The following is a 27,914-nucleotide window of genomic DNA, read 5'->3' on the forward strand; positions in this document are numbered from 1 at the left end:
TCGGGCAAACTTTAACAAATATTTGAGTGGACAGTATTTCAACCGGTGCTGGTTGAAAATTGGGCATTTATTTTAAGGATGTATTGAGTGAGGGTGGGTTAAAATAACGGTAAGGTAAAGATTTTAGAATAAGATAATGGCGATGATGAGAGTGACAATCATTCAGAGAGTATACAAGTTTAAGACTTAAATTAAGAGCGAGGATAAAGGGCTGTAATCAGGGATAAGGTTACAGAGGGATTTTTGGCTCAGTGGATAAGTCTCCGGAATTCGATCCATAAGGTCCGGGGTTCAAACCCCACCGCAAAACTCGCGTTTATTTACATTTGCCACTCTCCACCCAGGTGTAGTAAATTGGTACCCGGTATGAAGGAATTCTTTGAATGATCGAGCCGTCAGGGTAGCCGTGCTAAAGCCGTGGTAGTAGTATGCAGCACTTAGAATCATTGTATTAAGCGCTATATAATTAATGTTGCATATTTTTCTTCGTTTGTTTTATTTCCATTTCTGCATTCACAATAATACAGTATCAAAGGTATTTACCTTGTTTACATTATACAAAAAAATCTATATAGGCTACAATCATTACAATATAATCATAATACATAATCAGATCAGAACCCCAAAATGGTGTGAGCTTATACTTCACTTTTTAATTATAATACTAAAAAACAACATTAATTAAATGAACGCAGGATCGTTTGCGGATAAGCTAGAAATTGATGGCGGCCTCATAAAAAGGGTTCGTGACTAAGATTTATATTTACTGATCAGTGGGTGCAACGCATCCACTTATCATTATTATTATTTTATTATTATTATTCGATAATCATTATTATCATAATCAGGGTAGGATAAGGTACAGAGAATTAAGTAAAGAGCGAGAATGAGGACTGTAATCAAGAAACAGGTAAATGTTTTAGAACTGAGTTAAGGGTCATGGTAAGCGTGAAAACTAGTGTAGGTGAAATGAAGAAAGTAGGATATCGTTCCTATAGTATTCTCTAGTTTTAACTTACCTTCATCTCAACTTCCCCTCTTAGTTCTAGGATGAAAGTTCCGAATAATTCAAGTATCTTCTTAGTCTGTTGACTGACGTGGATCTTCATTGCTAAAATGAATAAACCAAATAATATAAACAATGTCCACGCTCTTCACTACGCACATGATTGAATTCACTTCGAATATCTAAGACAATGATAACAGTCAGTAGAGATTTTTTTCAGCAGTAACAATTGATTTAAAATAACGCATTCTAAATATAAAAAATCAAAGGTAGAAAACTCAGATTTTAATTAATATTTCTAAAAGATCGACCATCGTTAAATTAGTAGAATACTGCAATAAACATTTGCTATATATGGCAAATTGCATGCCCAATAGTTTGAAATACACTGTTTGTGTAACATTACAATAAAACGGTATATGTAAAAACGTAACACCTTTAATAATCACCTGCCATAAAGCGAGGTCAATTGGATAGTAATAACTATTAGTAATAACACTTGGAATGTGTCCTCTTAGTACAGAATATATCTGCACAAGGACAAAAATAAAACATTAGAGCTTTATGAGCATACCTTCTCCGTTAGATTCCATTCTAGATGCTGTATTGACGGTATCTCCAAAGAGACAATATCGAGGCATCTTTAAACCAACTACACCAGCTACAACTGGGCCTGTAAAGCAATATTACGTTTGGTGACCATAATTAATCATATGATTATGAAAGTAAAGTTAAAATCCTCATAAAGTTTATGATATCTTAAGCATGATTTCTGCATAAGTTTGAATGAAACCAGTGAATACAGAAGGACACAATCTTGGAAGGGACATTTTGTGAGACGACCTAAATAATTGGTGAGCAGATACATTACAGAATATAGACCTAACATTTGGAAAGGTTGCCTCCTAAAATTATATTAGATTAAAGACCCTTGAAAAAATCTTCGATATACCATAATAAGAAAAAAACAAAATAAAGACAAGACACAATACTATTTAACTAGGACCATCAAAGACTTTGGTTAACATGTGAACCTACCGACCGTTGGTTAAGAAAAATCTCGTTTTACATGCATTTCTAAAAATGTAACAGTTTGTAAGTTTACATGTAATTTAACCAATTTGATATTATTTCTTGAGAGTGTAGAGGTAGGTTATAGGTTTCAAGAATTTTTTAAATATAATTGGGGTATTTTTGTTCTTTTATTTTTTTTCATTCTTTTATAGTTTCATTCATTTTTTTAAACCTTGCGTTTGAGCCTATATCAACTAATGTCCGCTGAATTGGGTAAAACATGAACTAAAATGAGACACTACCCCTGCATCTGGTTTTTACTGGAGGATACTAACCTGTGTGTACTCCAATTCTAAGACGAAGTCTCTCCTCCGGTCTATGTCTGATCCTAAATGATGTTATTTCATGAAGGAGGGCAAGGGACATACGGGCAATTTCTCGGGCATGGAAGTCACCATTACGAATTGGGAGGCCCGATACACACATGTAGGCATCCCCGATCGTCTCAACCTTAATTGATAAAGGTAAAATACATAAATCGATTTAACATAAATCACAATACAAAAAAATTGGGGGGGGGGACCCCAAGAGATGTCTGTAAAAAAATTATGTGAACAAGTTCAAAACATTTGAAGTAAGTAAACCAGTCTTTTAATAAAACCGATCACACAAAACAAAGATTTATTAGTCGACGTAAATTTGGTTTATCAATTTTTGTGTATATTAGAACATGAGTTATGATAAAGCAGCATATTTCAGTTCTCATAATCAACCAAAGTTAATATAAGCAATAATTATATGGCTCCGGAGGATTATAAATCATGAGCAATTTATAAAAATTATAAACACAATTTTAAGGGAGTTGTGGGGGGGGGGGGGCTCAGCTATGGTTTGAGAATTTTCATTGAAGTAAATAATCGCCCCAATTATGCTTACATAAATACAATTTTGAATTTGTGTTATAAGAGGCACCCGAAATCATTTAATATAATTCATTTTTCGCAAAGTGGGGTAATTTTCATTTGAATAGACATCAAGTAATTAGGACAAAATATTAAATAGAATACTATAGGTATTCATTTCAAATACATTTTGGACAAAAATTTTACACTAATAATTCCTCTAGCTTTGACGATATATTTGATAACAACAGCCACAATGTCCTCTTTATACAGTGACTAAAATATCTGCTTTGATAATTACATGCTTTATCAGGAGCATAATTACAGGAAATAGCTCATCCTTGGTAATAGAGGTCTAGATTCATTTCGATGCAAGTTGAGGATTGTCGAGTGATCCGACTAGTGTGTACTATTAACAATTGTATTACAATAACGTTGTTATTTCATAAATAATAAACTATCAGCATGCAGGGAGAATGTGAACAACCGAAAGATTAACAAAATTTCAAGTTGATATTTGGGTTAATGAATTAGGTAAATAAAGCAAAGATGGAAGCATTAGCAATTTCCACTAAAAATTGTGACTATATTGAAATTCGTAAATAGGTGAAATGTGAATGAACATGAAATCAGAATACCGATTTAGGTCGTCTTGCGCAGAGAAAAACAAAGTCAAGTTATCAGTTTCACAAATAGACACTTGATCTCCTGAATAGTAATAACTAGTTAACTTCATGTCTCAAGAGATAAACAAATTTTCCTACAAGTCTTTGAGAAGTCATTTCCTTCAAAAAACGGACCTGTAATTCAATGCTACCTAACCCCAAGCCCTCTATATTCTCACCCTGTCTACTTACAGGAACTCGTTGAAATAGCAATTAGGTGAAGAAAATTGCCATAAGCAATACAATAGATCGATTACAGTTTGGCCGCCATCCCGATTCATTATCAGATTCCGGTAGACAAAATGTTTTCAGAGAAGAAAACAAAAACACCTACCTTGTATACGTTGAAATTGTCAATTACAGCATCGAAGCAAGTGTATAGGTCATTGAGTAAATCAACCACCTACAAGATAAAATCAGATCAAATGGGAAGTGAACAAAATTGTTTAATGCAATAGTTTAGGAGAGGATAAATTAAAGTAGGCTCACAAAAGGTAATACAAGTGTTTGATAGCAGAGCCAAAGAAGATATAAATTCAGTCAATTTTTTTCGTATAATGAGTACAACTAACACGATTATAACAATTATTTTCCTTCATGAAATAAGCTGCACATGAGAAGAAGGGAAAAGATAAACCACAGACATGCAAAGCTTGCTCTTCCTTTATAATGTATTCACATAATGTCTCAGAATTTTCTTTTCATAATCTAAGTAATGTTTTTCAAATATTCAATCTCTAAACATTTAAATCAATTACACCTAATGGCAATTTACAGTAATTGATATCAACAATGTTATGCAGGACAAGCTGGATCGAAAACAGTCCCTAAAAGCTGAAGTGGCTGGTTATATAGCAATTATTATCAATACTTCTCAGGTGTTATATAATTCCGCTCCAAGCAACTCTTATCCAGAGAACATATAAATCGATGGACTTCATGTCAGTGAATGGTATTTTATATACACTGAAAATATGAACACATCAAAGAAACTCATAGAATCATTCGACAAGATAATGATCGGAAAAAACAGCCTTCTTTACCTGCAAGGCAAACAAACATAAACCGATTATTTACAGTCTGATATGTGTTATGATGTTTACAGCTTCTTGTCCCCTAAACACCACTCAGATGACAGCAGTCATTTTAAGGGAACATGCCCTTACACATACTACTGTTCAGAATACTGATCGATTAACCAAACCCACCTGCATACCTTGCTCTACCGATCAATACCTATGAATATTTAAGATGTGTTCGGCTCCGATTTCTGACATAACCAGAGCGTTTTCTCCATATCCGATTCCTGACCAGGATCTTAAGCGATCATGAAATATAGGACCTACATACTCTGTTATAAAACAGTAAACATTACGTTCAATATCCACTCTTTAATAAACATCTACCAAACCATATCTTTCATCCGGCCTGTTCTACTTATACAAATCTCCGCACTATTTTCAAGTGCGTAGGGAAATAGCGTCATCAGAGGTTCTCTCTTTGATTTTCTGTGTCAATATAACATCGAGACAATACTGACTATTAAATATATATTTATGTGACAAATATGTGTGAAACAGTAACTCTTGATTCACAGACGGTGTAATAGGATGGCGACCACCACAGACAAGCCCACCAGTCATACAGAACATCCAATCATCTACTTTATATTTGACACATTGTATCTACAGGGGGTGTTTCATGAAAGGACTTTTGTTTCCGACAAATCTCATTTTATTCATCAGTTACTATATTAACAGTGGTTGTTGACACGCAGCCAATCAGAATAATGGAAAGTTGTCGGATCCTCCAACTCGTTGGACAAAATATGCTGATAAAATCATAGCACGGCTATGGTCATTGTATGGTTTTTGTAACAATTTTCCTTCATATATTTCGTTTGACACTGATGATTTATTCTCTTTATTTTCTGCGAATATACTGCGCATGGTTTAGAAATTAATGATCTACCTCAAGGGGAGTACTGCCTGATGATAATTTTGTGAAGCCCACGATGTCACTAAAATAGATGGTCACACATTCAAATGATTCTGCCGTCACAGGTTTTCCTTTCTTCAGTTCCTCTGCAACTGGCCTATGAACAAAAACAAATTAATGAAAAGTGGATAAGCGTATTTCGTATGGTATGAAAGTCAAGCAATGCAACTAATAGAAACTGCCACTTCCCCTGTATTCTGCTCTTACAGATGACATCTACTCTTAGGGAAATATATCAATCATTTTTGTAGAGAAATTCGAAAGCTACTCATCACATGATCAAGAGAAGTCCTCTCTATCATGTGTCTGAAAACTTATTATTATTTCATTATTATTATCTGAAGTTTGATGCCACCATAACAAATAGTTTTTGACTTGTTCCGAAAAACAGAAACCAAACTTTGCTTTTATAATATTTTGTCACGACAAAGAAAGTAACGGTTATAAATCAGAGAGGGGGGGTACCCATTCAAATGGTTAACTCTATAAAAAAAGAACAACAAAGTACCACAGCAGATGGTCATTTTTACATTTATTTTAGAACTGAAAAACGTGAAAGGCGAAAGAAGCCTCTCCAGCCCTCGGGTTCTGCGGCCCCTGATTAAGTTAAATTTTGGTGTCTACAAAAGATGAATAAAGAAACACTATGCGTCATGCATGATAGAAAAGGACTCTTACCTCGGCAGAATCTGGTAAAGGAGTTCCTCAGCCTTTCTCTTCTCCTCGTAAAATGCTTCAGTTCTCTCCTGGACCAAGCTTTCGAGATTAGAAGCGTACTGTTCCATTCTAGACAGTAACGTATCAACCAGGCCCTTGTTTTCAGAGTTCCTAGAACAAAAGAAATCAGGATTTGGTAACGGAGAACAAAACTGATCAGAATTTTTTGGCAAATTTTGAAATTATTTGGAAAATTTGAATCATGTACCGGGACTTTCCTGTTCAAAGGAATTTGTAATGTAGCGTAAAAAAAATTCATGAGAAATGTGCTGGACATAGGTGACCAATGCCAGGTCCTTACTCTTCCTTAAATGTTTTTTTACAATTCTCTAAACATGTAAAGCATGCCAATTTTTCAGTAAAACGATTCAATACATTCTTGAAATAATTAGACATATACCCCGGATCTTTTGACCATACCCAACATCGGATTATCATGCCATGCAACAGTGAATTTAGAGGTCACATGAATCCGTGCTGTCTCGTCATTTAAAAACACTATGAGCAGTTGACATCTTTGAACATCTGAAAGCATTCTCAAGATCGAATTGCAGTGCATCACCAAAGTGAGATCAATAATTGACCAAAACATCGTGGGATTGTATGCTGTAACAAACAATGTATATTTCTAGCGATTGTGACCTGAAGACTAAAACGGTGACATCACAATTAAGACTCTTGACTATCGATATCGCAAACATATAGGGGGGATCTCTACAGCTACAATCTCCCTTTTCTGATAGTAGATTTGAAAAAAGTGGATAGTGATCAAGTAGTAGTAGAACAAACGCCATATGAACAACAAACAGATTGTAAGATCAACAGCTGGCCGAAAAAAAAGAAAGTCACATAAAAATGGGAAAATTCGCCATGTTTGTCTTCTATATCATTGGCGCTTGTCGTTAAGAGACCCATTCATATACCCGGGATACTTGTTGGGTAATCTCATGACTGAAATGGTTATCCCAGATAAACGAAATATCATTCATCCCTATTGTTATTCATTTTTAAAAATTCTAGGAACATGGAACGGTTACATGAAACACTAAACTAAAGAGTGGTAATTCCCCCCCCCCGCAATGTGTAAAAACTTCGTATTGAATATTTTTATTTTTTTAACACATCGAGTAATTTAAATTTTTTTTTCGAAGAGTTCTCACTTGTTGAGTTTGCGCATGATTCCTCTGAGTTGACTAAAGTCGGGTCTTTCATTCGAATCTTCCTTCCAACAGTTTGTAATGAGGTCCATCATCTCCTGTGAACACGTCACTCGATCAATTGTTGGTCTGAATGCTGGCTTGTAACCGTTTGCTACTTTCTTCACAATTTCTGAGAACAAGGAAGTAAAATCAGAATATCCAAACTAACAGTTCCCTGTAAGAAATTGCTACTTTGACATAGTTTATAAATGATTTAATAAGTATATTATCACTATAATAGCCATTGTTTTATCTAGGGTTTGCAAATTTTATGCATAGATATGGGGAATTAAACCTTTCTTGACTAATCCACTAGATTGTGTCGGAACGGATTACACTGAAAAGGTATAAGCCTGGTAATTTTCTGGGTTATAAAGAAGCTTGGGCCTCGGAAAGCAGTAATCGGTATGATAAATTTGTTATGAATATTTATTATTTTCTTGATCCATTAACGCAACTTGAATAAATATCGTTTGAAATAGGATTACTTAGATATGGCACATAGGTAAAAAAAATAATGCGAAGAAATAAAAATATCCGAACCATGAGGCTGTAGAAAGGAAAAAAAAACATGCATGGAATTACGAAGCGTGAACAGAAGTTAAACTATACGTATTCGTATTTAGAGCAGAATGCAAAATCGAGACACAAAAGTCCTTGATAATAGTATACATAATGTTCTCAGTACAATAAAATATTCAGATACTCATAATTCATATTGTTGGGGGGGGGGGTAAAGGAAAAGTGAATCATTGCTATGTCTAACCTACCTTCTGGCATCAAGTCAACATCCTTGATGTAAAAGACTCCTTCTCTGTACATGATCTCTTGTAGGATTATACCAAAGCTGTATACATCTCCTTTCTGTGTTCCCCCAGAGGGTATCTCAGGTAGGCGAAGAAGCTCGGGGGCTGTCCATAATCTCCCTATATCAAAATAAGAATGTAAAGGTGATGGTGATCAGGAGCACCAGTCATTATCCTAATCCCTAAACGATTGAGAAATGATGGAGAACGGTGCTTCTTTTATGTATACCTAAAATTACAAATCGAAATATAAAGTCATATGACTTTATGATTGTGATGGTGGAAATTGATATGATGTTCTTCTTGTCTAGGACCATGCCTTACAAAGCTAGTTATGCATGACCATTCAATCAACGGTTGGTTACTTTGATTCTCAAGTGAAATCAGATCTTTTCAATTAACATTTGTTCGTACAAGCGCCTGAATGGAAGATTACGATTTTTTTTAATTTGCTTAAGATTACAAGAAATGCACCAATTATGATAAATGAGAAAGGTTTTGTCATCTAGCACGAGAGAAATGGTCATCACAATCGTTCGTAAAGTCATGCTTAATTTAGCGGACCAAGACTCTGACAAAAAAATATCAAATTAGTGTCATGATAATCTTGATATTTGACGCCAATAGAAGTAAGTACATCTGAGATGCAAAGGAAACTTATATCTCAGTGGATATGTTGATTAATGAATTATATGTAATACTTCTTATCATTTTTCATAATTAGGTGTATATGCACACTCTTTGAAGAGGTCGCAGCCATGACATAACGATTCTGGAGAGGGGATCAGGCAATGGAAAATACAGAAAGTAAGATTATCGGTAGTTTTGCTTTAACTTATACAAAAAGGTTAAAATGACTAATTGTGAAAGGCTCCTGGGAATTTTGTTGGATTTTCATCTTCGTTTCTCATTATTTTTTCTGAGTTGGGTGGCGCCATCGCATTCTATGGGTAGCGTCAATTTACTTTGTGGGGGGATGTAGTGCGATCTAAAGGTGAGGATTTTTTTGGCCAATATAATAACATGAGTAATATGAAGTCAAATGACCCAGACCCTCTTTTTAAACTCTTTTTTCCCCTCCCATTTCCCTTTTTTCTATTCTGCTTTATTTTTAACCACTTGAAAAATGATAAATGTATGAGGAAGCGGACATCCACTGTGCCCCCTGTAGTGCCTTTCATCTCATTATTGATCAATGGTACCGAGTCACAACATTATTATTCAAATTCAAGTTGAATTATAGTCATGGTCATTCACAAATTCTCTTCTATCTATCTTTCAGCTCAAGAAGGACATTACGTTTGAAAAGTGATCTTCATTCGTTCATATCAGACTTTCTGATTTTCGTTCTCAAGATGTCACATGATGCTCTAAGATGAACCTGCTGACATAATTGATCTTGATGGTCTACTTAAAGTATTGATTAACGCTCTAAAGACGATGAACATCTGTACAACATTATACGTGGATCAATGGGATGAACATAGAATTGAATCCCCTATTCAAGATGACATTGGAGTCATTTGTTGTAATATAAGCGCATGAGGAGAGGGCTAAAGTTCGCATTTTTCAAGCACTCGTTCATTGAATAGAGCGTTATCTCGCTTGATCTTGTGCTACAGAAAATGAGTGAAGGAGAGGAAAAGATTACAACTATGCAAATAGTAAATAATGGCAAGGTGTATCAGACATAGGAAACAAGGGAAAAGAATAAATGAATCAATATATTATAAAGAAAAAAACAAACAGATAAAGACAGAAAGAGAGAACAGAAAGAGAGAATGAAGGGGCATGGGTTACACATGATCAGCTTCTTTGCCCCTGAAGCTGAGCTATTGTACTGACATGATCTAGTATTTCAGGGGTATTATGATCGTACTTCCTATCGCTACAACTTGTCAAATTCCTTCGAAAAGGCATTTCGGCGATAGGCAAGGAAAGTGGAAATACGCAACAACCCACAATTCTTCAAATAGGGAACTTGCCTGTGTTTTGTGATAGATAATCGTTCTTGGTGACATGCTGTGGTAATAAGGGGGAAAAGGAAGAAAAAGAACCGCGAAGATTCACATCAAAATAATAGACTGTGAAAGTGATGCATTGATCTATGGTATTTGTGAGGTCGACGGTCCTGCCCTACGGACTATCCTGTTTTTTGAGAATCAATAAGATATCATATGACTGATTGTCCTTTCTCTTTAACTAGGAGAGACAGCGTATTTCGGAATGCAACGTTTTTATTTCTGATGCTTGAACAAAGTATGGCGTCATATCAGTATCACCATATTTCCTTTAAGTATGTGTCGTCTCGGAATTTTCGTATGATATTTAAATTCTAAGTTAATATCCATTAGGGGTGGCGGCATGGGGGCGGGGCAACTTCTTTTTATTTTTCAAGTTGTGATAAAAGGAGGAAAGGGGGAGACGAACATAAATGAGCTTTTTGGGTCGCTTTTTCTCACCATTATTCAATTCAGGTATCATGTCACATTTAGGACCTCTTGTCTCCTACTCTTTTAAAGAGGATTAATAAAAGTATGTTTGTCCAACCGATGAAAATTATCAATCAAGTTCTGGTAGATTCTAACCGAAAAATTGGTTTATTTTGACCAATCTTTTTAAAATGTGGATCAAAACACACTTACGATATCTATCATTAAGCAGAAGACATTTTTTTAAATATAATAATCACTTCAGTTTATTCTAGAATGTTAACGCGAATGTGTTACTCCTGCAAATTTCTAGGAGTCTAAGAACGACAACAACAAAAATATAGATAGAAAACGTTAAAAGTTTTTGGGTTTTTTTGCATGTGTCCTATATACAAAATAATATGTAAGGGTATGATAATTGTATCTAGCAACTAGTCATTAAATTCACATGCCTACATTCTTTCATCAAGAAAGAAGGACTGATAGATGAAATTTTACAAAACAAGGATGTATCCCCCCACCTCCGTCGTTCACGCCATTAGACACTAAAAGCAGACGAACGATCTTAAAAGTAGGCCTAATCGATAGCAGATGGCTCGATAGCTTCACCTGAATCAATCAAGAAATGGCGCGTTTAAATTTCTACCTTTTTACTTCGAAATTTAAGGATGTGAGATGAAATCGCTTCCATAGTTTTTTTTTTATTTTTCGCTCAGCTATGGTCAAGACACTATATAGACGTTCTTAAAGAGAATATACGTTAGAAATTATCATGTTAAAAGTATCAACATTTTTCAGCCTTCTAGATGTGCAGTATCAACATTAAAAACTTTGACTCTTTAGATGCAATAAGGCCTCATGCAAAATCATAATCAATGATTTGAGCCATGTCTTGATAATCAAAGCACAGTGATAAGAAATAGATTTCTGTCCACGGTCTCCCTTCGACAGGTACAAAAATGAACATCAAGATAATCAACAATGCAGCGAAAATCTGATATGTGTTCATGAATGAAGACATGGTGCCCTATTCATACAAACATCTGCATGATGATTTTTAATAATGATAAAGACTTGCTGATATATTGCGGGGAAATTCATGGAATGTACATTGTTTAGCCACTGTGAGAATTATTATTTGGTAAATAGTAACTGAAATATTCATTGACGTGGTCCTTGTATTGAAATGAACTATGTATCAAACCGGCTTACTGTCAATAAATCAACTATAGATTTTGGGAAATCAAATTTTATGTTTGCACAAACAAAAATCGATCGTTATTCAAAGTTGAGGTTTATCTATGAAATGGCAGTTAATGAAGTAACATTTACAAACTTTATTGGTGTTAATGTTGATACTAGGTTAACACGGAATGAACATGCTGGTGTCATCTGCAACGAAGTTGCCGAAATCATTGCTGTTTTTATAAACTTAACACGTTACTAAAGAAGATTATTCATTAATTGTATAATACACCGATTTTTCCTTATTTGAACTAATGTAATATAGCTTGGGATTATGCCATACTAACACAATATTCTGTTTAAAAAAAGCAACGAGAATTATAACTCACTCAACATACATTTATAATTTTGGACAATTGTTCACATCTTTGAAAATTCTGAATATTGTGCACGTGTTTGAACAGAATAAATAGCGCACTTTTTATATTTTATTTTAAACAAAATCTTTTTTTTTTATCAAACACATATATACATATTTATTCCCCAAAAATGTTCGAAATGTCCACATCTCACAGTGCAATACCTCTCTCTTAAAAAAACAGCAGTTATTTGGCTTCCAATCCCTTATCATTTTCAATTAAAAAAATACAAAACATTTTTACTATCAAATTCTTATTGGGGGTGGGTAAAATGTAATGTCATTTTATGTTATTTTATGGTATTTTTTATGGTTTGGCTTCCTACAAAGTATCTCTTTAGGCCATTACCTTCCTCATTTTCTTAAATCTTTTATATACATTGTGATAAATTGTATATTTTATGTATTTTAATCTGATCTCTTGAGGAGAAATAAATGATGTAAGTAAGAAAGTACATGCAAGTAAGTGAAGATTTAAGTGAATTGAAAGAGGTAAAATTATCAACAGACTGTAAAAAATATGAATATATTCATGGAGATTCATCGTAAGAGAACCTTGATAAATTCGCTGATCTATCTAGCAAACAGAAACAGAAAATACTCCCTGAAACATCAACAACAAAACAGACGAAATAACAAAAGGGGAATACAAAGAAAGTAAAACCCTACAAAGTTAATAAAATTAATATGATGTTGTGGGATGAGAAAATGACCCATAATAGGTAATGGTGTGGTCGCAGGGGCCTCTACAATGCCTCAAAGTAATCCATTTTGTGTTTGTTTCGCTGAACTTGGTCGGTAAAAAAGTGTAGATAGATGGATAAAAATTTATAATATAAGTGAATATTAAGACTCAATGATTTAGGGTGGGTGGATAAGAACAATGTATTACAACATACAGATAAAATGGCATAAAGTAAAAGGAGATAGAAAGACTGAGAAATTATGAATGTATACAATGGGAAAGATGATGACGGTGGTGGTGATGCTGATGACGGTGGTGGTGATGCTAATGACGGTGGTGGTGATGCTGATGATGATGAGAAGGACAGCGTTAATGATGAGGATAACATGCATGATCAATATTATCTGTGATGTGGGCGTGTAGGATTGGGTGTGTTGGCTGGGAGGTTATGATCCACCTATGAGCTTAAGAAGACCATAGGTATTAGGTTCGCCTCGGAATGTTTTTATCCAGGCTTGAAGGGCTGGCTTTGAGCTTGAATCCCTCCCTGACTGTCCAAATCTCCAAGACTGATTGGACGAAGAGAACGAGGCTATACGGTGTATGATCTCAAAAGCTACGGGGATGTCATCTATTATTCATCACCCGGATTCCAATGGATAACAAATACAATAGAAAGAAAGATTAACTACCGATTGATATGCTGGTATGATTTCAAGATTCATCTGCTTCTGAAATCTTGGTCCATCTATATCATTCCATCAGACGAGATTACAATTCCCTCTCCCTTTCTCTCATTCTTGGTTTTTTTTATATTTCCTTTCTCTTACTGTCTGCCTCCCTCGTTCACTTACGCCATATACCTGTCTACATGTTGGTAACACTACATGATGAGTTATGATGTCTCATCTATCCTAAATCTAACCATTCAAAATCTTGCTTGTGCATTTAATTATCATGATAATGCATGGCTAAATGCAATTCGTGCAGCATTTAACGTGTTTGTGACTGATAAATTCGAAAAATAGAATGAATTCCGATAGTATTTTAATGTTGTTTACTATGTACTTTACACATTGTTGTTTAACAGGTTTAATAACTGGTTAAAAATATTTTTTAAATGTGATATTTAATCTTCATCAAATTAAGCATGGTTGTTTAAACAGTACTATATCAAATACCTAAATATAGTAAACAGCGTATTATAAAGTTTAAACAGTTTTTCGATTGTCGTGAATGATGTAAAATCATCAAGTTAATCACAATACCGCTGTATTAATGCTAACTGATGATAACAAAATATATGTATTATTGATGACAACATTGTAACTATTCCCGTAAGATTTTAAATGGAAAGAGAGGATGGACACATCACTACAATGAGATAGCAGTCGGCGGTGTATTACCACTGTCAGTGTTTATGCATCCGGAATACAGCTGCTGTCACTATCAATAAAAAGAGTTCTTAGTAAGACAAATGAAAACGAGAGCTTATGTGAGTCCTAGTTCAGGACGTCTTCACTTTATATCGTTTCCTAGAAAAATCGTAAAAAGCAAATCGGATTTTGAATTGGCTCATAATTATTATAAAAATACTTGTGCGGCGTTTTGATACGAACAATATTAATGTGCCTTTTAAAAAGAGTTGGAGAATTCTAATTAGCCGATAATAAACTTATGATGTCATCTGAAACTGACTAAAGAAACCAGAAATTGTACAGGAAAGTCAAATGATATCGTTATCAAACTAACCAATTGCCACTGATTTTAACAATTTTTTTCTTTTGTCAATACAAGAAACTACGGTTTTATTAATCGCCAATGCATCTTAAGAAAAGTTAAGCTGATATTTCTGGTATAATGTTTAAAATACATATCTATCGCATGTATTGTTAACAAAAATTTTAAAGGCATAACAAATTAAGAAACCAGAACATTTCAACGATACATGTTGTTGAACCTCAATGAATTAGTTTTCCCCTTTATAGAGCATTCTAAAACACTTACTTTGATAGTATTTGTAAGAATCCTCTTCATCCGGTTCAAAAGCATGATCAGGTTCTCTGAAAGATGTCAAGCCAAAGTCTGTGATCTTCAACACAAATCTACTATCCACAACACAGTTTGAAGACTTCAGGTTACCGTGAGTTTGTATCACGCTATTATGAAGATATAGCATACCCTGAAAGAAGTGAGAATGAACCGTTAACGTATACTTATAAATGCAAACAAAACTGCTTGTTTTATAAATAGAAAAAACTAAACATGCAACCATCAAATGCCTGTTAAAGTAGAATGGAACCCTTTGAAAAATAGCTTGTATAAAAAATTCTAAAAAATGAAGAATACGATCAATGAAAATTTGTGAACAACTGCACAAACAATAAAGAATTATGAGCATTTGAACGTTGAAATTGATAACATGACCAAGATTTGCGATTTCACTTATACTCCCCCCTTTGTACACTAAAAACATAATGATAATAATGATGATACTAATATAATAATAACTCACTTTTGTATATACATTTATATACACTAAATATACCGCATATCATCTACTTATAGCTTATTCTAATGATACAGCACAAACTCTTTATTCATGATATACTACGTGAAACATTTATAACATATTTTTTATGTAAAGAATACCTGATCAATGGATAGACTTTATGGAAATGCAAATCTAATAATGTAAACAGAAAATTAATGGGAGAGTTATACAAGTGTGACATCATATTCATTTGCCAATGGGAGAATTTCAATCACATCATAGAGATCTCAACATTCAAATTTTCAAAATTTTCTTATTGTGTGTTTAATTGAACTTATTTATTAATATCTCTGTTTAAAAAAACAAAGTCAACTTTGATCCAAGGGTTTCATTATCCTGCCAAAGTAAAGTCTTTAACCATCAATAAATCATACAAATTCGCCATCGAGCACCTCGGATGACACACCAGAAAATATCAGAAATTTAATGCGATTTAAACTATTTTATTCATAGTTATGAAGGAAATATTTTATCATTAATCACTGCCACTGGTCTGTTGCAGGTTTTCACACTGTCAAACCCTATACTTCTATATGTTCCTTATTTTTCTTGATCTAAGCGTGTAATCCTTGATATATTTTATAGTATAATTCAACTCACTGTTTTTATCTAGTGTCAGTTAATACTTTATTTTTATGGCTTTACGCTTAAAATACTAACTTGTGTTTTTTTTTAAACTATAATTCAGCTCATTTCTTGCATGTAATGTCTCTTTTTAATTAGATAGAAAAAATCAAACTCATATTGTAAGTTGATTCGCATTTTCCTTCTCTAGTCAAGTCTACTTGGAAACTTCATTTCGCCGCGAGTATGCGGCTAGTCAAGTTCTCAGCCATTCAAAATCCTTGAAAAAATCGACAACTTCCAGGTTGAATGAAGTCCTTATATAGGAAATGGTCAAAATACTGGTCGGTAGGACATCCAAGTCCTTCACATTGATCAACACCAATAACAGCAAGATGTGTTTTCAATTTGCCTTTCATGAAAATAGCCCGGATCGTCATGACCTTGGGGAAATATTTTCAATTTGGCCATGATTGTACTTTCAGATGCAATTTACACAAATAGGAAATAGTGAAGATTCATCCCTACAGATTTGACAGAGAAGACAGAGAAAAGAACGAAGTGAAAAATCTTCTCAGTCCTCCAATTAAATAATGGTACAATACGTAACAATGGCAAATTAATAACTTCGTCATGATAAATGGTACTTTTTATGTTCAGTGTATTGCGATTAGTTTATAATTGTTGACATTTTCTTTAATTTACATTAATTATGTCGTTATTTCACTATTTGGTAACATCATACTGACCAATACTGATCAAAGATTATTATTTCCTCTGCTCTGAGCTTCTTCTAGAGATAACTTTTTAAAATGAAAACTGACATATTATTTTACAATTCGATTTCTCTTTAAATTAGGATTCACAGGAAATGGCAGCACTTTAGGGTACTATGACAATATCAGAGAGGGTATGAAATGACGTGTCAATGATCTAAGATAAAAAAAATCAACCTGTCTAAGGTTCGATTGCCTATTTTGGTTATTGTATCAAAGAGAGACAGTAAGAACAAGAAGTGACATATTTTTAAACATTAATCTACATCTGTATATGTGGCGTGACTAAACGACAATTCAATACCAGCCAGCGAAACAGCTTTCCAAGATTAGACCATGTTTACACTGACTTAATTTGACACATCGTGAAGGCTTTCTGTGGTGTGCAGCCACTCGAGCGCACCGTTATATCATTGTAAATATTTCAGACGAGGTAGTTTCCATTGACACGGAAATATGAAACAAGATCGAATGAAAGGGTTGGTATGTTTGTCTGAAAAGTGTTGATTTCTCTCGATGCTGAAAGAGATAAGGCTCATTTCATATCTTCTTTGGATCGTTATGAATTTCTTGATCACCAATTTTCAGTTACCGCACCAAACCTTACCTTGACGATATCATACATCAGGGAATACTTGAAGAGCTCGTCCAGTTCAATTGAGTCGTTTTCCAGAATATCCTGTCGAAGAAAATTAATAATAAATACAGGAATTAGGAATAGAGCAAACGCAATTGCATCCTCACTCAGTTGGAATACGCAATAGATAGACAGCAAATTATTCATGTTGAGATAATATAGATGACTGGAGAATTAAAGATTACATAATCTTTGATGGGTAAGGGGGAGTATACATATCATCATTAATCATTGAATGCTATTTTTTCAATTAGAACCCCCCCCCGAAAATCATGCTGCAAGCCACTATATCAATCACTGACAAAACATGGCTTGGATTTACTCAAGTAAAATTTAATTCTATGCCATTGTTAATTGGTCTTAAATATATCGTGCATCTTTTATATGGGCAAACCCATTATTAAAGACAATTAAATGGGATTAATTGAGTGAAAACGTCTAATTTTATTGTTTGCTATAATTTTGGGTATTTCATTATGAGTCAAGAGGCCGAATAACAGGTAATCATAAAGGGAATAACATATTATTCGTGCTAATTATATTCAAAGTTCTGATAACGTTCACTAGATTGTCATCTTTGTTCGTCGTGAAAAAAAAAGCCACATGAGAAACTAAGAACTCAAATTTCTTTATAGCTATTGCCCCAATTTTCCATCAATGATTGTCTCAGACAAAAATGGCATAAAATGTGACAGATGCCCGAGAGGAATCAAAGTAATAATGGATTTTGCGAATCCGGGTTACATGACAGTCTCAGCTCAGAGAGTATCATCTTACTTTTATACTATCGATTTACATATGACGACTTTTTTTACGATAACATATATTATGCAGGAAATAGTAGTTTTAAAGATTTTTTTTCGTGTCATTGTTTAGTGAAAAATGTGGTAGGTTTTAAGAGTGTTTCTGTTGATGAAATATTCCTTTTTGTAGATAATGCCAGCAAATATGTGTTCTGCTTGCATTGTTTCCAGTTCTATATGGTCACCATCGAAACCGCTTCTAACCACAAAATATGTCTATGAAAAACACAAAGAAATCCTTGCCAATCAAATATTAAGTGCGTGAGCATGATAAAAAGAAGACAGGTGGGCCAAATTTTGTATCTATAAAGAGATGTTGGTTAACATGAGACGACATAACATTATAGCATAATATCAGGATTGCTTACATAATGTATGGTTATTCTTCAAAACGACAAGGGCTTTGCTTGTGATAATGCGTACATGAAACTAATCACTGATACTATTAAAATAAATTCGTTCCATTGTATTATTATTTGAAAGACGTAGTAGTGAAAGAGAATAATTTGTATCACTAAGACCAGGGACGTCACGTCCCTGCTAAGACATATCTGGTGAATACATGATACTTTAAGGGACAGCAAGAGGGTAAAAGAAAAAAAAAATGATCAGTGAGTGAGGTTATGGCATATGTGCGTGGAAATGCAAATAAATATCAGTAAAGGAACAGACTGCTACGATAAACCGTAAATTCTTCTGTTTTTCGAATGAAAAAGCAAATTGAAAAAAAAAGAATCCCGTAGAACAAACCTATAGTTATTATACAGCTCCGTTTTGCACCTTTTCACGGTATCAAAGTACTCCCTCCGAAATCAAATTGAACTAAAGATTTTCAGGAAGTTCCATAATCAGGATTTTTTTTCTTCAGTAGAGCAATCTCCATTCTGAAAACTTCATATCAGTATGAAAATGACAGAGTTGAAATTATTCGCATGCCTTAATCAATCATCACTGATCTGTAGGTATTTTTGATTGGATTTTGTTAATTAGAATCATACCAATAATCATTTCAGGAAGTAATCGCTGACGGTAAAATGCGGATCCATCATTTATGGTAATGTTGCATCACGATAATAAGCTATTTGGTTTCCATCTATTTTAATAAAGACCTTCTTACAAGAACTTTGCAAACATTTCTTTGTAATAACATCCGAATATTAGAAAAATCTTAGAGTAATTCAAATTAGTGAATGTATAACAAAGCATTCTTATGATTAAGGATAGTGTTATTCAATTTCTTGTATTGTAGCACTTATGTGTTCAGGCCTATACGAGAATATCAGCAGTCGCACATTACATATTGTCGCCAAAATTCTCATGAGGTAGTATACTGTATGTTTCTCACCGTTCAGAATATTATAATACAGCGAAAAAAAATGGCATCATGAAATGTAATAATGCTATCTATAAAGAACAAGTTGTTCAGTTTGCGTTGTATGATTTTGAGAAACATGGTACTTCAATTCCAACCAGTCGAGTTAAACTTTTCCATTGTAAGCACATTCGAACGTGCTTTGGAGATATGCACATATACTGAGTGAATTCCCTTGGTTAGGTTTATATCAGAGTCTGTCAATCTTTGTACCGAGTTGAGGCACGTTACGACCACTTGTCAGCCAATTCCAAGCTGAAAACTTAATAAAAACTCTCATTTAACAGGAAATGAAAGCTAGGCGATCATAAAGCCTCCGGGTAGGTAATGATCTTTTACGGGAACATCGGCAAGAGAGTGTTTAGAGTAGTAGGGGTAGTGGCGTGTTTAAGTCAAAGAAATGAGGGACGCCTGTGAAATATTGGAAACAAAATAGAGACACCAATGTTATCAGCCGTCGATGGAATCCAAGGGGGTGGCTAAATACAATTTATTTCTCCAGTGGCTACGCCTTTTTACACTTCAGTGTCTTCCTTCAAGAACATATGATCCGTTCTTTTGCAGGAGACCTGATGCGTTGATTATCAAACCAAGTGCAATAAAACAGTTGAGTGATCCACAGGTACAGACATATGAGATGTAAGAGCGATACTACCTACAGTGTGACATAATCTCATCATTTGCAATGATTAAATGAGGGAAAATAGGTGACCACGGGGTAAATATTCCAAGTTTAATCTCACCATCTTGATTTATCTGCATTAGCCTGTTTAAAGATAGACAACTCACGGCTTACTTGTTACGTTAACCTGTATCGAAAAATTTTCCCTGATTTTTTTTGTCATCGATCACAGTTCATAGTAAAGCATGAAATGATTTTGACAACGTTGAAAGATCATAGTAATCGAGGTCATTTCTAATTCAGCGGGATGGCAATAACCCTAATAAGCAAACAATGAATTCGTGTCCCCAGAACTTTTGAGGTTAAATCATTGGATTGGAATATGAGCAAAACGGAAACCTGAAAAAAAATCGACATTCAATAAAGTGATAATGCCGTGAGTCATAAATACTTCTATATTTATATATCAGCGCGTTTTTAGCAGAATCTGAAGAGAACGTATCACTTCAGGCTCCTGAGGTCGTTCTGCTTGATATAATGAACGAGACCAATGTTCTCTATTTCGAAAGATGATATTGGAAAGCGTACAACTTCTCGTCTTGTGCTGAAGGTCATTTAATTAAATTGGAATTTAAGTTGGAAAAACCTTGTTAGGGATTCGATTTGTCTCTCTGCTGTCGCTATGTATCTAGACAAACTAAAACAAGCCTGTAAGCCATGGAAAATGTGTAAATGACAGCGACCTCTACAAACTGTCAATCATGGTAAAGAACAACCATATAAAACTTACTAACAATACACGCACCAAAATATCCCGCCGATTTATATACTTGTAACTTGGCCTTCATTTCAAAGTTTCACAATTATGAAGAATTTGACACATCTCGTACTTAAAGGGTACTCCGGGCTAAATATATTTAAAAATATGATTCACAGAGCGAAAAGCTGAAAATTTCATCAAAATCTGATAACAAATAACAAAATTATTAAAGGTCAAGTCCCGGGTCAAGTCCACCTCAGAAAAATGTTGATTTGAACCAATAGAGAAAAATCAGACAAGTACAATGCTGAAAATTTCATCAAAATCGGATGTAAAATAAGAAAGTTCTGACAATTCAAAGTTTCGCTTATTTTCAACATAATAGTTATATGAACCAGCCAGTTACATCCAAATGAGAGAGTCGATGATGTCACTCACTCACTATTTCTTTTGTTTTTTATCGTTTGAATTATACAATATTTCAATTTTTACGAATTTGACGATTAGGACCTCCTTGCCTGAAGCACAAAATGTTAAAATAATAATTTCCATGTGTTCAGGGAGGAATGAAACTTCATTTCACATGACAATGACGAGAAAATGAAAATATTTCATATAATAAATTACAAAAGAAATAGTGGGTGAATGATGTCATCAACTCTCTCATTTGGATGTAACCGGCTCGTTCATAGAACTATTTTGTTGAAAATTAGCGAAACTTTAAAATTCCATAACTTTCTTATTTTACATCCGATTTTGATGAAATTTTCAGTGTTATGCTTGTTGAATTTTTCTCTTTTTATTCAAATCCATTTTTTGTTGGGGTGGACTTGTCCTTTAAATTTCTTTTGCAATATTTTTTTAAATCACAAATTTGTGAATGGAATGCCTCCCTTATAATGAAATAAGTTGCGGCAATGAACTTTTTAATGCACTAAATCAGTTGTCAATTCATTTTTTTTAGTTCTTTAAGGAAAAATGGATAACCCTAGTTTCATAATTATGATAAAGTACAAAAGAACAAGTGGGGATATGAAATCAGTTTACTCATTGAATATTCATGAATACATGTCTTGAACTGTTTAACCGAAATATTTCAAAACTTCAAATTGCCTTATCTTTGTAATCCGTGTCCGATTTTGATAAAAAAATCAGTGTTACGTTTCTTTCTTTTTTCTTAATCTGTTCAAATCATACCATTTTCAGCCTGGAATATCTCTTCGATGAATGGTCGATTTTATTTTCTTTTTGAAAGGCATACAAAATTTAAGACCCCCAAATGTGGCATCTTTCTTAGTCAAACTTAAAACACAAAAAGAGGAGAGGTGCTTGTATGTTGATTATGGCAGAAGGTTATGACATACCTGTAAGCTACCTTTGGGGCAATACTCAGTCATGATGCTGATGTTGGGTGCGTCGATGCATGCTCCGATAAACTTGATCACGTGATCATGCTGAAGGTCACGGACCTGGAACAAAGAGGAAAGATCATTATGAGGGGAAAACATTATACAAGAGCGTATCCCTTGAATCAAACAAGCGAGACAATCGTATTGCTTAACTTTCTAATACTTCTTTGCATGGTTTTGGTTGAACAGCAACCGATAGGAAAAGCCCCCCCCCCCCACTACCACCACGACCGTGAAGATGCTTTCTCAGTAATTAACAGATTTTCCGTTTGGCTATTTGAAATGTTTTAAGCCCAAATCAAGAAAAAAAACATTTTGTGTTTAAAAACACACAGCCATGAAATTTCGTATTCAACTTAGAAAGATACGACTCCTGTGTAAAATCAGAGAGCATTAAATTTCAAACATTGAGTTTGAACTTGGGCAATATTTTTTCATTTTGGTCTTATTGTAAACTGCTTCAGGATCACTAATACCATAATTTCTAATCACTATTACTATCACCATTACTATATACGCCTAGGTGGTATTAGTATATATCTATATGTAAACTACACACCAAATCGGACGCATCCAATAATTAATCAACAATTGGTACGCCAGGCTTCGCGATCTGACATGAATTGGTAAAACATGTAAATGTTAAAACACCATCATAATATTTTTCCAGGGGTTTTGTTCTGAAATGAACTAATATACATAACTCTGAAGCATAACAATACTGTATTAACAACGAAGATGTTTACAACCATATTGATAATACATGTTCATATTCACATTATATAGGTAGACACCTTTGGTATCCTAACAAACAAAGTGAATCACACATGGAAAAATATCCATTTCTTCGATTTTCTTTGATATTAAGAAAATACTATTTTCAATTGGATCATCTTCCATTTTATATTCTCGTACATAATGAAAATAATAATAATAATTGGATCTATACAGCGCTTTTTCCAAAAGCGCTTTTTCCAGAGGATACAAAGCGCCGTTAATTGCATGAGACAAGTTAAGGTTTATGGTTATATAAGTATGTTTTGAGATGTTTTTTGAAGAGGTTAAGAGAAGAGAGGTTTCGAAGAGATGGTGGGAGTTTGTTCCAAAGACGGGGGGCAAGAGATTGAAAGGAGTTGAAACCGGCCTGTTTTCTGGACTTTTGAATTACATAGGAAGGAGCAGCAGAAGAACGAAGAGAGTAAAATGAAAATAGAACTATGGAAATAAAGTGTTACATATAAGAAGAATTGTAAAAGCAATTACATTCATTTATTTAGTTATTTCCTCATTCAGGATAGCTTAGAATGATCAAGAACATTCCAAAACATGTTTGTAAAAGCTTTTTTTAAGCTGGCCTCTTCCTATTTAAAGGCCAAGGATTATTGTTATTTCTGAATAGAGATTACTTTACAATAGATTGCTACACAATAGGATTCCAGTGAACAATAGGCTTAGCTATTTTATTTACATTGTCGTTGATTTCACTGAGGTCATTCAAGAATGTTTTAGAAATATAGAATGCTCCAGAAAGGAGAATAGTTGTAATTAGTATATAAAGCTGGCAGATTCTTCAAGGACATCATCATATCATACCAGATCACTTCATCAGATCAGATCATATCAGATCAGAGCTAAGAGTTTCACGCCAGACTTTATGTCAGAGCAGACTTTATTTCTACCTGCAATATTTATCTTATATGGAATTAGTTACCCGCCATCAATGAACTGTTTGCTGTTATTTTGAGAGAGGAATTCTCACTTCTCATCGAGATCATCAACCTGTTTTAATGAACGCTTTTCAACCCTTGGATTGCTGAAATTGACTGTCAATCATCATCAACATCGTCTTCACGGACATTTCAACTCGTTACAGTGACTCTTGTTATTCATCGTACTTCAACATCAGTTTCATCATCGTCATCATTGTGATCTTTTACTTTTAGCCAGCCAAATTGGACTTTTACTTTGGATTATTAATCAGATATATTGCACATCTGTCACCTCAAGAGACGTAAGACCAATATATATTTATTTATGTTTTATTATTTTTTTAATGTTATATTTTTCCTGTAATAAAAAAAGAGGAAACCAAATCTAAATTTCAAATTATTTTACTTGTTATCTGTTGCAGTATCGTAACAAAGGCAGCTTGTTGTTTGGTTTTTGAGAGTTTATCTATATCTAGATTACTATGAGAGGTCAGAATGAAACACGGGTGAGAATCCCTCAATTACTTGGCATATCGGAGACACAGAAATCACCCATCGGTTACCCGAGTCATCATCGATTGAAGGACGAAATCAGAGCGGTTGTCTTCGCTCTTCATATGACCAGAAAAAAACGAAGCAAGTTAATGAAAGTGTTGAGTATCGCTCCATACAATGACAGACCTAAACAAACTCTATGCATATTCTTATCGATTTCATTCTTTGCACATCACAAGGCAATGCAGCTCTTTAACTTTCATTATTTCACCACTTGCTGACTCGGTCAAGAAACTGAGATGGCGGTCAATTTTTAGGTGTGTTTTTTGTGGGAAATACACCAAAAATAAAAGCACTTACGTTTGAATCGGGAAATGATATTATATTAGGCTTTAAAGGTCTTCAGAGTTCACACATACGAAACATTTTGTTTGATTTACATCTTGCTCCCACTCATTCTGTCATGCAAAAGGAAGATGGTGTAATAATCTTTGACGCACTCAGAAAACCGCATATGAGGCGAACATTGCCACCTCACTTCCAATTTTATCCTCAGCTCTGTCCTGAAGATCATTATCTGTCAATAATGTTTGGCGTTTTAAACCACATTGTAAATCTCAGTGTAGATCGAACTCGGTAAAGGCAAATTACAATCAGACTCAGTGTCAAGGGTCCTGAATATATCTCTCGTTTTTTGTATCCTTTTTTTTCAAAAGGATTTGGGTTCAAACAAGTCATAATAAACACGATCCGCAACGTCTGGTTCTTTTCGACTTTTTCCGGCAATAAATTTGTCACTTTGAAATGAAAAAAAAATCGGTTAATGTTGTTCCTAGGAATTTTCTTTAAGAATAACAAATTAAAATCGGATTGAATAAAATCATGCAGCAAGACGAAACAGTGTTCATGTATCATTTTGTTAAATTACGCACTGCAATATGTTTACAAGAAACAGATAATGCAATGAATAGTAATAACGTAATAATACTACTTTACAATGATAATCATGAAATTATAATTATAATTATAGTGATACGAAAACGATCAACACTCAAAATTATAGCAAATTTACTCGTCATCTTCTGTTCCTGTAGTTTGCAAACACTGAAGACATAATCTCTTTGATTTCATAATGTAAGTAGAAACAACATGTTTGTTTGCAGGGTTCGGTACATGTTTTTGAAGAAAAAAACAAACCCATCTCAAATTTAATAGAATGTAGTAGATAAGAAGCTATATTAGATAGCCAAGACAGATAGCCAAGCGCGATTGGTCAATTGCGCGTCACGTGATATGATCGAAATCCGTGTATTTTCCCAGCCGGTCCACCTTCGATGAATATATTGACCAACCGGTCCGTGAATATATTTTTCTACGTGTATCGCGCCCTCTTGTGGATTAGATGTTACCAACTACACGGAAATAAAATACGTGGGACGAAAGTATCTGGACTGGACTCTAACTTAGATCTAGGGCTAGGCCTAAAACAAACTTGAGTTGATTAGAAAAGGGCCATTCACTGCATTAGAGTAGTAGTAGAAGACTAAAGTTACATCTAGATCTATACCAGTTCCATCAATCATTGACTATCGTAAACAACAGGCTGCACGCATCGTTAGGCCATTTCTATCTTCATCATTAAAGGCTATCTAATATAACAGATATTGACTGATGGGATGTGTAAAAAAAAATTCTTTGGACCGCCTAAAGGATTAATATTTTCCCTCGTATTCATATTTTCCCTCAGCGCTGCGCGCTTCGGGAAAATATAACCCCTCGGGAAAATATAAATCCACCGGTCCAAAGAATGTTTATATTACACACCCCATTAGTCAATATCTGTACAATATGGAAATTGCTTTCCTATAGTATTTTGTTGAGATTTAATGAGTCTCCAAGGGGCAGGAATTATCAGTGAAATAACGAGTACCAATTGAAGCAGACAGAGGTTGGACTATTTCCTCCCATTTCCAATAACAGCTCAAATCTTGTTTGGTATCAATATGATGGGATGCATGACAGAAACCAATTAAAGTATTGCGTGGAAACATCAATGTTACAAACGTTGTTAACTTTGAATATACTAATCCGAAACATGCGCGTTTCTCCTCATTCTTATCAAAATAAATCGTGAGAACAAATGACTTGGAATAATTAATATCTTCACCAAGGGGAATTTGCTATTTTGAGGATACAGTAATTATGACTAAGACCATCATTCGAGGTTACACATCTTTCAGTAAGCGATTACCGTTGGTAAAAGTGAAGGGACAAGCTGTCATTTCCGAGGCAAATTGGATATAGGTATCTTTTTAAGCGAAAGTGAGAAAATGTGGCCACTACATTCATATTGCCGAGAAAACCAAAGTGAAGTGAGTTTATCTCAAATAAAGAAGGCAACTCAAGTGATATCATTATGGCTAAATTCTGGCAAATCTAAGAAGTTTTATCTCTCTCTATAGATCCTGTTCGCCCAACCAGTTTTCTGACTCACATTTTTCATTTTTTCCGTTTTAGCCGAGTATTGCTGCGTCAAGGCCTGGTCACACCACCAAAACTTTGGCCCCGGTAAGGCAACGACGTATACGCTCGGCCACCGCTGATGTTACGCATCTGCGCTGCGCTGCTAAATCATCTCAACTTCAAGCGAGAAGTCTCGACGACGAAAATGAAATCAGAGAAAACTGCATTAAATTCTCATCGTATAGAAGGGGTCAGACCACTTGACCGAAGGTCCGCGAGACTTAATTTTTTTCAAATTTTATTTTCTTTCATCAGGTGCCGAGTGGTTTAAGGCGCCTCGTTGCAGCGGCGTAAACCTGTTATCGGGGGGGGGGGGGGCAGAGCCGAATATTTCCCGGTAACTCCGTCTAGAATTAGTGACATAGCAAGGATTTCAGTTAAGGGGCGGTAGTGAGCACGGGAAGCGCGCTCCCGGGGGGGGGGGGGTGTTCCCCGCGAGAAGCGTGAAAGCTCCGACGTTCCTGTGAATCGTTCCTTGTCTGCTCTCGCTCATCTTAATACGTCCTGCTTTCGAGGGGTGGGGATATGAGCCAAAATATTACCCGGTAAAAAGTCCAGAAAGATTTCATTTTAGGGGCGGTAATGAGCACGCGAAGTGGCGAAACTCTTAATATTGAGCGCGCGAAAGGCGCTCCCTATAAGGGGGAGTTTTCCCCCTCCCGC

General features: G+C 34.7%; 1 protein-coding gene across 1 annotated transcript in view; it reads right to left on the reverse strand.

The window, feature by feature from the left end:
• LOC121410180 (atrial natriuretic peptide receptor 1-like) overlaps positions 1-27,914 on the reverse strand; it is a 68,260-nt gene that overhangs the window by 5,435 nt on the left and 34,911 nt on the right. Inside the window, exons 6-16 of the mRNA XM_041602092.1 lie at positions 22,480-22,584; positions 17,529-17,600; positions 15,035-15,209; positions 8,272-8,427; positions 7,463-7,631; positions 6,264-6,413; positions 5,559-5,682; positions 3,922-3,990; positions 2,356-2,530; positions 1,581-1,679; positions 1,020-1,111 (exon numbers count right to left, since the gene is read on the reverse strand). Of these exons, the coding sequence (XP_041458026.1) occupies positions 1,020-1,111; positions 1,581-1,679; positions 2,356-2,530; positions 3,922-3,990; positions 5,559-5,682; positions 6,264-6,413; positions 7,463-7,631; positions 8,272-8,427; positions 15,035-15,209; positions 17,529-17,600; positions 22,480-22,584 (1,386 nt within the window). The remainder of the gene's footprint in view (positions 1-1,019; positions 1,112-1,580; positions 1,680-2,355; positions 2,531-3,921; positions 3,991-5,558; positions 5,683-6,263; positions 6,414-7,462; positions 7,632-8,271; positions 8,428-15,034; positions 15,210-17,528; positions 17,601-22,479; positions 22,585-27,914) is intronic.

This window comes from Lytechinus variegatus, chromosome 3, assembly GCF_018143015.1.
Source record: "Lytechinus variegatus isolate NC3 chromosome 3, Lvar_3.0, whole genome shotgun sequence".
NCBI classification, from domain to species: domain Eukaryota; kingdom Metazoa; phylum Echinodermata; class Echinoidea; order Temnopleuroida; family Toxopneustidae; genus Lytechinus; species Lytechinus variegatus.